This window comes from Lithobates pipiens, unplaced genomic scaffold (genome assembly GCF_037356315.1).
Source record: "Lithobates pipiens isolate NorthernLeopardFrog02 unplaced genomic scaffold, aLitPip1_a1.2 Scaffold_22, whole genome shotgun sequence".
Classification (NCBI taxonomy): Eukaryota; Metazoa; Chordata; class Amphibia; order Anura; family Ranidae; genus Lithobates; species Lithobates pipiens.
In genome coordinates this window covers 93,369,471-93,382,748 of record NW_027507784.1, presented here as the reverse complement: position 1 = coordinate 93,382,748, position 13,278 = coordinate 93,369,471, and the positions used below count along the sequence as shown (strand labels likewise).

At 41.4% G+C, this 13,278-nt stretch overlaps 1 protein-coding gene across 2 annotated transcripts in view; it reads left to right on the top strand.

Annotated features, from left to right (window-relative positions):
• The window catches only part of CERS6 (ceramide synthase 6), a 318,039-nt gene extending 307,779 nt beyond the window's left edge, over nt 1-10,260 (top strand). Inside the window, exons 10-11 of one of the 2 annotated variants that reach the window (XM_077447909.1) lie at nt 4,145-4,168; nt 7,880-10,260. In XM_077447909.1, the coding sequence (XP_077304035.1) occupies nt 4,145-4,168; nt 7,880-8,038 (183 nt within the window). In that variant the 3' untranslated portion in view covers nt 8,039-10,260. The remainder of the gene's footprint in view (nt 1-4,144; nt 4,169-7,879) is intronic. The other variant, XM_077447910.1, reaches the window with a different exon arrangement.
• The last annotated feature ends 3,018 nt before the right edge of the window (nt 10,261-13,278 follow it).

Here is a 13,278-nt window from a genome sequence, read left to right as displayed (position 1 = left end):
ATACAGATCTCATTATAGTAACAGCGGATTAAAAACAATATTGAACTGATCTGTAGTAATATATTATAATAACACAAAAAAGTATTACAATATAAATCCATTCATATTTGTAATAATATTTTTAATATGCAGTCCAAATATTGGTACAAGATTGTATAACGGATTGCATCCAAGAACACGACACGACCTGACCTCAACCTGATAGAACAACTTAGGGATGAATTAGACCAGAGACTGCGAGCCAGGCCTTCTCATCCACATCAGTGCCTGAGCTCACAAATGCACTTCTGGAAGAACGGGCAAACATTCCCATAGACACACTCCTAAACCTTGCGGACAGCCTCCCCAGAAGAACTGAAGCTGTTATAGCTCCTAGGGCACTTTCACACATGTGGACCGTTTGTCTGTTTTTCATCCATCCGTTGGCGGATGAAAAACGGACATCATTGCATCTCTTTGAAAAAATGAATGTAAATAGATGATCATCAATTCACATCAGTATCCGTAAACATCAGTTTTTTTTTAACGGATCAAAGCTCTATTGGTCTTCCTTTAGACCCCTTTCACACCAGGGCGTTTTGCAGGTGCTATAGCGTTAGAAATAGTGCCTGCAAAACGCCCTAAAGAAGCTGCACCATTGTGTGTAGTGTGAAAGCCCCGAGGGCTTTCACACTACAGCGGTGCGCTGGCAGGACGTCAGAAAAAAGTCCTGCCAGCAGCTTCTTTGGAGCGGTGAAGGAGCGGTGGGTTTACCGCTCCTCCACCGCTGCTCCCCATTGAAATCAATGGGGCAGCGCTGTAATACCGCCGGCAAAACACCGCTATTGCCAGTGGTTTTAACCCTTTCGCGGCCGCTAGCGGGGGATAAAAGCGCCCCGCTAGCGGCCAAAATGCGCCGCAAATCCGGCGGTAAAAATAGCGGCGCTTTACTGCCCACGCTATCGGTGGTGTGGTGTGAAAGGGGTCTTAAAAAAACGGATCGGACAAAAAATGTTTTTTGCATTGGTAGTAAATGTAAAAAAAAGATGTGAAACGGATTAGAATCGGATGAATACTTCATCTCTTTTGATGTAATTGAACTGATAAAATGAATGGTTTGTATGTGTGGAAGGGGATAAGGCCCCTTGCACAAAGGCGCCTCTGCTTGACAGGTCCGCCCCCGCTCACTGTGCAGAGCCGAGACGGACCCAGTCCCGCTCTCCTCTATGGGGAAATCGGGTGAAAACAGACTGCCTGTCCATTTTCATCCGATCAAATCCAATCCACTAGACGGATGGAAAATAGTACCACCATCTGTCTTGATTTTGCAGACAGGATCGGATCGGATAGCGGTGGAAGTCAGCGGACATGTCAGCTCTGACATCCACAGCTCGATAGAAGAGACTGGAGAGTCCGATCAAGTCCACCTGAAAAACTGACAGGCAGCCCTAATGGGGCAGCCCATGTGAAAGGGGCCTAAAGCCACGTACACACGATCAGATTTTGTGACGTAAATGTGTGATGACAAGCTGTCGGATTTTGTCGCATTTTTCACGGACAAATGTTGGATGGCAGGTTTTAAAATTTTCCGCGGACAAATGTCTGTTGTCGGATTTTCCAAGCGTGTGTACACAAGTCTGTCAGACAAAAGTCCAAAGTACAAACACCTATGCTCAGAAGCAAGGAGGAGCCAGAAGCAGTCGGTCTTGTAAACTAGCGTTGGTAATGGAGAATTAATATTCATGACGCAGCAAATTATGAAATCTCGAAATGCAGCACACATTCTCTTCTGCTTTAACCTCCCTGGCGGTAATCCCGAGTCTGGCCCGGGGTGGGATTTCAGTACCACGAGCGGTAACCCCGAGCCAGACTCGGGATCGCATCACTGGATACAGGGAGAGTTACTTACCTTGTCCCCTGGATCCAGCGATGTCCTCCTAGCTGTGTGTGTGAGCTCCTCCGCTCGATTCACACAGTGCCCGAGTGCCGCCGAGCTCCGTTCCCTGCGACGTTACGACGCACGGGAGCGGAGATCGGCGCCAAATTCAAAAAAGTAAAAATACACAAAACACATACAGTACTGTAATCTTACAGATTACAGTACTGTATACACAAATACACACCCCCTTTGTCCCTAGTGGTCTGTCCAGTGCCCTGCATGCACTTTTATATTATAAATACAGTTTTTTCTGCCTGGAATTTGGAGATTGTCCATAGTAACCAAAAACTGTCCCTTTATGTCAAAAGTGATTTTAGACCAGCTAGAAAACACCGATAATAAATTAGAATCACTTGCAGAATTGAGCGATAGCGATTTGTGGGGAGATCCGTCATCAAACACAAAATCTAATGACAGCGACAATTCTGCAACTGAGCAAATTTCAGTGTTTTTGGATTTGATTACATTATTGATTAATTTTTATTATTATTTGTTATCATTATTTATAGTTATGTATTATATGATAAACGTTATCATACCCGGGATGTCTACTAGACTCTTGTTTGAACAGATTTAAGAGAGTTATTCCTAAGAATTACAGGCCTACAATATAAAACGCAAAATTTCCATGCAAAATAATTGTACCGCTTTCAGCACCTAAAATCAGAAATAATCATACCGCCAGGGAGGTTAATGGGATAATAATGAAGCTGCTTTGCTGATGATACTGATGGAGTTTTTGCAAACAAATTTTCAAAGGCTTTTTTTTTCTAGTGATATCAAGAATAATATTATTTTATTTTAATTTTTTTTTGGAGATAAGTTACCACAACACCATTATCCCGTAGTTTTTAAGATCAAAGATAAAACTATGTTGGTGTCCCTTGTCAATTTTACATTGTAATTTTTTTAAATGTAACTGGCTACTCCCAAACTGTCATTTGAAGTAAAATACATAGCCAAGTATTATTCTCCACAATTTTTTTATTGTGCATTTAAAAAAAAAAAAATACAATTAGACATGCTATCTGCCAATAGAACTTAACCAAAAAGTGCAATCCAAAAATATAGAAAATATAACAAATCAAATAATTACTCAACTAAAAAAATAATGTCAAAGCAATAATTCCCAAGGCAAATTATAAATAACACATTATCTCCTCCGATTCCGCAACATGCCTGGTTGACGAACTTAAATAAAATGAAATATAGTTTAAACATATAAATTAAATTAAATAAATTAAATAAATAAATAGTTTAAATAAAATGAAATAAAGTTCAGAGACGAACTGAAAATCACAAAATGAAAAGCACAAATCAATACTCACCAAACTTCTACTAACACGAAATTAGCAGAAGGAGCCCAAAGGGTGTCGATAAAGAGCTGAAAAACCACGTAATACGTCTAGTACATTACTACGTTCGTAATTGTTGGCCAACATTTGTGTGCCGTGTGTATGCAAGACAAGTTTGAGCCAACGCCCTTCGGACAAAATTCCACGTTTTTGTTGGCGAACAATCCGATTGTGTGTATGAGGCATAAGGCTTTAGAACTACTTTAAGCTGAGGCTTAATGTTTCAGCAGTTTGTGATCTCCAGTGATTACATGACTCACTGCAGCTTAGGAAAAAGATTGTTTATACATTAACAAGATTGTAGTTTCAGATGCAGAGTGACTAAATGTAACTTGCAATGCTTATACTGACCTGGGCCTGTGATGGATGCTTTAAAGGCACAGGGAAATAAAGGCGGAGGGCTAATAGGTAATAATGGCAAAATTGTTTGGTATCCATGACTTGTATTATTAATTTTACTCTTCTGTTCAAAGAGCTTAATGTGTTTTTTAAAAGTACATCTGCCCTTACTGTTGAACTTGGAGGCCGGAGCTAGGCCTTCAGTATCGTTCTCTTCCCATTATGTTTTATTCACAAGCTTTCTTCACGAATCCCTGTTACATAAAGATTCAGTTTTGCTTTAATTATACTGATAAATCATAAGGGCCTTGTTTAATTCATGTAATGAAGGGATCATTTACTTGGTGAAGTTGTTTACATACGACTCACAATTTTCAAGTATCTTTTAATTATGTTGCTTTATTGCCGTATGTTTTTTTTTGTTTTTTTTTTGTGGCTGATTTGTGCACGCTACTCTTGAGAATCTCAATTTACATATCTGCTTTCACGTGTTTTGACAATTTATGCTCTTTTCATTCTGCTCTCACTGAAGACTGGAAAGTGGAATCCTTTGCATGTAAGTTTCAGTTACAGAAAGTCAAATCATTTTAGAGCTTAGGTGTTTGTTGCATGGACAATTTTCATTAAAGGGATAGTTCACCTTTACCAAAATTTGGCTACACAGATAAGGGGCATTTTTTAGATAAAAATAAACTGTGCAGTTTTGACCAAAGTTATATATTGCCCTTCCTCTACAACCCCTGGAAAAAGGTATGGAATCACCACTCTTGGAAAATGTTTATTCAATTATTTAATTGTATAGAGAAAAAAATAATCACAGAAATGCCTCAAAACTATTTTCATTTAACATTCCAACCTTCTGGCTTTAATAAATACTTAAAAAAAGAAGAAAAAAAAAGGAAACAAAACGGTAGTCAATTGCAACTGTTTTTGCAGATCAAACAGAAAAAAAAATGGAATCAATCAATTCCCGAGGAAAATATTATGGAATCACCATGCACTTTGCAGTTCTAAGCCCTTGTACACACGGTCGGACATTCCAGCGGAAAATGTCCGATCGGACCCTGTTGTCGGATAATCCGACCGTGTGTGGGCTCCATCGGACTGTTTCCATCGGAATATCCGACTGACAAAGTTTTAGAGCTGGGCTATAAAATTTTCCGACAACATGGTCCGATGGTACTTTGTTCTATCGTTTGTAGAGAATTCCGATCGGACAAAGTGCTACGCATGCTCAGATCAAATTCCTAGACCAAAGCTATTGGCTACTAGTCTGAAGGTAGTCCCGTCGTAAGGAAATAACGTCACCACGTTCTGAACGATCGGATTTTCCGACAACTTTGTCCGACCGTGTGTATGCAACACAAGTTTCGGACAAAATTGTTGTCGGAATGTCCGACCGTGTGTACAAGGGCTAAAACAAATATCTGCACCAGATTATATCTGCTAATTAGTCTGCAGTAAAAAAGAATGTTTGCACACCTTGGTGAGCTGTTGCACCAACCTGATTAACATGAATCAGGGTCCAACACAGAGATGTCAGTTGAAACAAAGGAGAGCATTATAAAACTTATTCAAGAAGATAAATGATCACGGAATGTTGCAAAACATGATGATCGTTCCCAGTCAGATGTGTCTAAAATCTGGACCAAGTACAAATCAAATGGGAAGGTTGTTAAAGGGAAGCATACTGGTAGACCAAGGAAGACATCAAAGTGTCAAGATAGAAAATGTAAAGCAATATGCCTTGAAAGCAGAAAATACACAACAAAACAAATAAGCAACAAATGGTCAAAAACTGGAGTCAATGTCTGTGACCCAACTGTAAGGCTGCGTAATTTGCATGAACGGACTTGACCACACACGATGAACGAACAGTCCGTTGAAAACGAGCGTGATGACATGTACAGCACGTACGACGGGACTAGAAAAACGATGTCCTATACACTGCAATGCAACCTTCGGCCGTGTAAACCCTTTCTGAGTATGCGCGATACTTAGTCCGTCCAACTTGCCTACACACGAGCGGACTGTCCGCTGAAACCAAGTTTGGACGGACAAAACCAAGTTTCAGCGGACTGTCTTACGGAAATTCCGAAAAACTTTGTTCGTCAGACTGTCCGCTGAAACTGTCCGCTGAAGCCCACACACGAGCGGACTGTCCGCTGAAACACTGTTCAGCGGACAAAGTTGGGCGAACAGTCCGCCCGTGTGTATGCGGCCTAAGACATCGCCTAAAGAAAATGGGATTTGCATACAGAAAAGCCAAAACTAAAACCATCTTTAACGCCCAAACAGAAAAAAAACAAGGTTACAGTGGGCTAAAGAAAAGCAATCATGGACTGTGGATGTCAGGTCAGGGTGATGACGCTGGAACTTTTGTTCGGTGACGTTCTAATGAAATGTATGAAGACGACTGCCTGAAGAAAACAAATTTCCACAATCATTGATAATATGGGCTTGCGTGTCAGGTAAAGGTACGTGGAGAGATGACAATCACTAAATCTTCAATAAATGCACAAGTTTATATTCAGATTTTGGACACTTTTCTTATTCCAAAAATTTAAAGGATGTTTGATGATGATGACATCATTTTTCAGTATGATAATGCATCTTGCCATAGGGCAAAAACTGTAAAAACGTAACTTCAAGAAAGGCATATGGTGTCAATGGCATGACCTTGATAATAGTCCGGACCTCAATCCAGTTGAAAATCTATGGTGGAAATGAAAGAAAATGGTCTATGACAAGGCTCCATCCGTCCTGCAAAGCTGATCTGGCAACTGCAACAAGAGAAAGTTGGAGCTGGATTGATGAAGAATACTGTGTATCGATAGTTAAATCCATGCCTCAGATAATTCAAGCTGTTATAAAAGCCAGATGTGGTGCAACAAAGTACTAGTGGTGTACTGTATTTTTTTTTTCATGATACCATAATATTTTCCTCAGAGTTGCCATTGACTACAGTTTTCTTTCTTTTTTTAAGTGTTTCTTAAAGCCAGAAGTTTGGAATGTTAAATGAAAATAGTTTTGAGGCACGTCGGTGATTAGTTTTTTTCTACACAATTAAACAATTGAATGGACATTTTCCAAGTGGTAATTCCATATTTTTTGCCAGGGGTTGTAGGTGTATGAGGAAAAGATGATCCACACTCCGGTGATTGCACTTAAAAAATGTAGTATTTATTAACAAGCCACAGTGACCAAACGCAAATAAGAAAGGTTTATGCCATTAACATACCTCATGAAGCCTGCCTAGAATACTCCCAGGATGTCGCTAAGCAAGGTCCAGCTATTACCGTTCTCCTCCATCATTTCAGGAGTGGGTTTAGAGCTATTGCATCAGGAGAGAAAGAGTACATGTGAGCGGGTTTAAATCGAAAAAAAAAAAATCCTGGGATGGTTAGGGTGAAGGTGGCCTCGCTTAGCAGCCTCCTGGGAGTTTTTAGGTTAGACTTCATGAGCTACATAAATAGCCTACACCTATAGCAAGGGCATTATTTAATTTTGGTTTGCCAACAACTATGTAATTAAAGAGCTTACTTTGTTGCTTAGGCTTTGTTTATGTTATCTATGTTTGTTTGGTTGGTTTACACGAAACCTAGGAAATGGATTGCTTCTGTCTACGCTCCTCTTTCTCTCTTCACCAGACATTGAGGCAGCAGCAGGAACCATTGACTCATGTACCTGTCAATTAAACTCTGTGAGGGGGGAGTGGGGTGTGAGGCCAAGCCATGCTGTGTTTGCCCATGGACGCACATATCCCAGATTGGGGGCAGGCCTGTGTGAGTGCCCCTATAGAAAGTAGCTTGCTATGGGGGCACTTGCAAGGGAGGAGGGGACAGAACCTTTTAAAACCATTTCAAATACAGCTTCAGCTGCCTATAAATATGGATACCATATTTCCACCGGGGCCGTCCCTTCAGAGTCCTGTGTCGCAAACAGCGGCTCCTGCACGCATGCTCGGCAGTGACGTCATCGTGGGTCCAGCAACTCACACAGCCAGAGTCTGCGAACCCCAAATGAAGACAGGTGAAGATGGAAGCCCTGTCAGTGGTGACAGCTCGCCGCTGGAAGGGCTTCGTTCTAAGGTAAGTTTCACATAATGTGCTAGTATGCGATGCATACTAGCCCACTATAATTTTGCCTTGCAGGTTAAAAAAAAAAGACACGGTTTACTACTGCTTTAAATGTCCTTTATTTTGAGCATGTATTTTGATGAAAAAAACACTTTAATATTAAACTGTTTTCATAATCTTTTCTGCAGGTGTCAAAAGATGACAGAAGTGATATTGAATCCAGTTCAGAAGACGAAGACTCACCACCCCGCGTACAAAAACCTCATAACTCCAGCACTAATGGAGTGAACGGTACTAACGGAATTAATGGTTATCTGACGGCTGGAACCTCTTCAGATGAACATTAAACTGTCTTCAGTGGAACAATAAACTGTTTGCTACTGGAACCATTTAGTCAGTTGTGAATGACATTGCTCCGTAATATCTCTGCAACAGAATCCAGTATAGGAATATCAAGCATTTGAATAGTGCACTAACATTTTTTTTTCTTTTTTTTTTCTATATTTTTAAGTTTGTGACTGATAGAAAAAGCACTAGTCTATGTGCGTGTGAGCATGCTTTATGTTTTGGTAACTGCTGCAAATGAGTCAGTATTTTCATATGCTTGAATGTTATTTATTTTTTTGTATTTGCTTTAAATTTCAGAGTGAAACGTTTTATGATTTTTATTTTATTTTTTATTTTTAGTGATGACTGTGATAAAGCTCTATGATATTTTTTTTCGATTAAGACAGTGTTTATGATCATTGATATAATATGTGCACATAGCCAAACACACTTTACTGTGGAATGAACAGTCCGGTCATTTTCACAGTGGTGGACGCACGGTACCTATACACAAAGGGGAAAGATGATAGTTCATTAAGTGCTGAACAAAAGTTTGTGACGTTTCTTTCAAGCGATATATCCGTTGCTGGCGACAGGGGTGGCTTGCCATATTTATCATCCAAACAAAATTTACAGGTGCCGCTCAAGGCTTCATCAGGTTCTCTTGTATAGCAACCGCTTGGGGTGCAGACAAGGATAGAGCTCATCCCAGCTCTAGACATCTAATGGAAAAGGGAAAAGACCTGGAAGTCGCACATCTCTGCAAAACCCTGCAAGAAGGAATATGACACGCCCCCCCAACTCCCAGGGACACGCCCCCAACGCATTTCACTCTGCCCACAGAGCTTAGTCATGACTAAGCTCCAGGAGCGGAGTGAAACTGGTTGAGGGCGTTGTCTGGTTGGAGCCCAGGTTGAGGCTGTCATACACCTTCATAGAGGGGTTTGCAGAAATGTGCGACTTCCATGACTTTTCCCTTTTCCATGACATATTTATCATTTGTTACAAAAGAGCATCATGTGAAAAAAATAATATTTCCTTCATCACTGACACTTGCACATTTTTTATTTTTTTTTATCAAAAAAGGTTGCAGACAAAGGTATAAAACACAAACAATCAAGTATAGACATAGTAAGTAGACAAATATTTGTTTTCGTCTCATAAAGTATGAACTTGTTAGCATAGAGTCCACACCAACCTGACATTGGTTTCTAGATAAAGTAACAATAAAATCCGAACAAACAGTATTAATAATAAAGAAAATCATTTTCTATTTTTTACACATTTTGACTAATAGAGATTATAAAATAGTCCTTAAGTGGCCATAAACAAGCTCTTCCAAGTAGTTCCATGAGCTGTACTGATTGTCATGCTCCTTTTTGATTAGTAAATTGTCCATTTTAAATACTATGACATATTGGCTACATTGTCTGTAGAAAAAAATATTGATTTGAACTGCTTTAAAGGGACTCTGTCATCTTGACCTAACTTGGCATCGGGATAGAGTTTCTTTAAAGCACACCCCTTGACCCACTTATACTCACCTTCTACGTCATGGGTGCTCAATTTGTGGCCCTCCAACTGTTGCAGAACTACAAGTCCCATGAGACATTGCAAGTTGCTGACAGTTATAAGCATGACTCCCAAAGGCAGAGACATGATGGGACTTGTAGTTTAGCAGGAGTACCACAGGTTGAGTACCTATGTTCTACGTGATCTCCAGCTTTGAGGCTCTGTGGGTGCTCAAGGGTAAAAGGGAAGCATGTAACCTCATCCCAGAATGTGGCCATTTATTTTCAAACACTATCATGTGAGAAAGGAGGAAATTCAAATTTCCGAATTTCTAAATTTACGAATTTCAAATTTTCGGATTTCCGGATTTCTGAACTTTCAGATTTCCGAATTTTTAGAATTTCCGAATTTTTGAAATTCGGAAGCTTGAAACTTCGAAATTCGAAATTTGGAAATTCGAAATTCAGAAATAGAAAAATTCAGAAATTCTGAAATTTCGTAATTAACGAATTTGTAAAAATTTGTTAAAAAATCATTCGGAACTAAACGAATTGCACATGTCTACTTTATGCACAGCCATGTTGGAACAGGAAGGGGCCATCCCCAAACTGTTCCCACAAAGTTGGGAGCATGAAATTGTCCAAAATGTCTTGGTATGCTGACTCCATAATGGCATCCCAGTCTTAGTCTGTTTAGTTCAATATTGAGTTGGTCCACCCTTTGCAGCTATAACAGCTTCAACTCTTCTGGGAAGGCTGTCTACAAGGTTTAGGAGTATCTATGGGAATGTTTGACCATTCTTCCAGAAGCACATTTGTGAGGTCAGGCACTGATGTTGGACGAAAAGGCCTGGCTGGCAGTCTCCACTCTAATTCATCCCAAAGGTGTTCTATTGGGTTGGGGTCAGGACTCTGTGCAGGCCAGTCAAGTTCGTCCACTCCAAACTTTCTCATCCCTGTCTTTATGGACCTTGCTTTGTGCACTGGTGCACAGTCATAGTTGGAATAGGAAGGGGCCATCTCCAAACTGTTCCCAAAAAAGTTGGGAGTATGAAATTGCCCAAAATGTCTTGGCATGCTGACGCCTTATGAGTTCCCTTCACTGGAACTAAGGGGGCCAAGTCCATCTCCTGAAAAACAACCCCACAGGATAATCCCCCCCCCCCCCTCCACCAAATGATTTTGACCAGTGCACAGGGTCCTGACCTCAACCCAATAGAACACCTGATGAATTAGAGCAGAGACTGCGAGCCAGGCTTTCTTGTCCTCATCAGTGCCTGACCTCACAAATGCCCTTCTGGAAGAATGGTCAAACATTCCCATAGACACACTCCTAATCCTTATGGACAGCCTTCCCAGAAGAGTTGAAACTGTTATAGCTGCAAAGGGTGGGTCAACTCAATATTGAACCCTACGGACTAAGACTGGGATGCCATTAACGTTCATGTGTGTGTAAAGGCAGGTGTCCCAATACTTTTGACAATATAGTGTAGTTAGTTTGGACCAAGCTGATCCAACAGAACTATTTAAACCTCATTAAATGCCGGAGATCAGCTTTAAGGCTCCGATCTGGCCAGAGATACTCCTGATTGTCTTATCCACAAAAGGGACCTTACTATTCCTCTTTACTACTTCAAGAAATGTATGTGATTTCTCTGCTCTTATCACGCTACCTTGCCTGTCCATTATACCACACACTGCCACTTTTTATACATTTGACAGTATTATAGAAGCTTGGCAGTAGAACACCTTGGCAATGATCTGGGCCATCAATAGAACAGCTAGATGATGTAAAATAGAGGGGAGTCATGACCCCATTAGTCTTTTCCAGGTAGAGGTGTACAGGCTGAGATTTCCCTTCTGCATTAGAACATCAAAGAAAAACAATTACACAAAGTTCTGATGATCAATAGTGTTTTATGGCAGCATTCATGAACATAACACCCATACTGCTCGAGGCTAATGTGCCATACACAGGTCTGTATTGTGGCTGCTTGGTACTACAATAAAGCAATATTGAGGATCAGAGCTTAGTTTGTGTTCAAACTTTTATAACAACTTATTTTATATGCAAGATGTATTAATAAAATTGTTGCATAGATATGTGAATGTTCCAGGAGCTTTGCTGATGAGATTTTGCACGGTTTACTCTTTTTGGTAAACCCATTGCAGGGCACGGTCAGCCTGTACACTGAGAACAAAAGCCTCTTGTATAAAAATGAGAGTAGAGGAAAAGTTTGGGGTGTTGCATATGGCAACCAATCAGATTCCAGGTGTTATTTTATAATGCAGGGCAATAAGTCAAAGCACATTGTGGAAAAGCCACATAGGCACAGAACAAGGGTGGTAGAATTCTGGGATGGAGGAAACTGCCATCTATATTTTTAACTACTCAAAAAAATATATGTAAGGCGGTAAACATTAAACAGTAAGAGCCAGTTCACACAGGGGCAGCACGACTTGCAGCGCGACTGCCTCAAGCAACCCGCACGCGACTTCAGCAGTGGCTTGCAAAATGACTTCTGTATAGAAGTCAATGCAAGTCACCTGAAGTCGCCCCAAAAGTAGTACAGGAACCTTTTTCTAAGTTGGAGCGACTTGAGTCACTCCTATTAGAACGGTTCCATAGTACAGACCGGAATACGACTTGTCAGGCGGCTAAGTCGCCTGACAAGTCGCCCCTGTGTGAACCAACTCTAAGGCCGCGTACACACGCGCGGACTGTTGGCCCAACCTTGTCCGCTGAACAGTGTTTGGGCGGACAGTCCGCTCGTGTGTGGGGCTTCAGCGGACAGTTTCAGCGGACAGTTGGCCGAACAAGGTCTTACGGAAATTCCGAAAAACTGTCCGCTGAAACAAGGTTTCAGCGGACTGTTCGCTCGTGTGTAGGCTTGTTCGGCCAACTAAGTCTCGCGCATGCTCAGAAAGGATTTCCACGTCGGAAGGTTGCATTGCAGTGTATAGGACGTCGTATTTTTCGTCCCGTCGTACGTGCCGTTCACGTCATCGCGCACGCTTTCAGCAAACTGTTCGTCCGTCGTGTGTGGCCATGTCCGTCCATGCTAAGTTTGAGCGGACTGTTCGCTCAAACTGTTGGACGGACAAAGTTGGGCCAACAGTCCGCGCGTGTGTACGCGGCCTTACAGTACACATTATACAGTACATGTTAATTTGTACTGAGATAATAATTGTTTTATATGAGAGTTATTAAACCTTGTTGTCACAAAATTCTTTGGCCATTAAGTGGACCAATGAAAGTGATCCATGTTGGTATATTATGAAATCCAGCTATGAACAACACTTGCATCATCAGAAGCTGTTTAGCAAATTTAGAAGAGAAGTTTTTTGTTTTTTTTAAGAATCATATTTACCTAGGTGCATCTGTTCTCCGCCCTTTCTAAGACTGAGAACTGAGTGATCAAACACAGCCGATCGCTCTGCTGTCAGGGCTCCCTGAGCAGAGAGCTGTTGGCTGTCAGTCACCTCTCTCTGCTTTGCCCCCCTCCCCCCCACTCACTGGAGTGCTGGGCTGTGGAGGGGGTGGCAGCAGCCAGCTCATGCTCTCAGCAACTCACTGAGAGGCTGAGCCTGGTGCCGGTCCAGGCATGTTAGCGAATTTGGACTTCATTGTCGCAATCGTGCCCCAGGCTGGACTAGCTTTGTGACCTCAGCCAACAGCGGACTGAATCCCACTGTTGGCTGAGGTCACAAAGCTGGTCCAGCCTGGGGCAACATTGCAAAAATGAAGT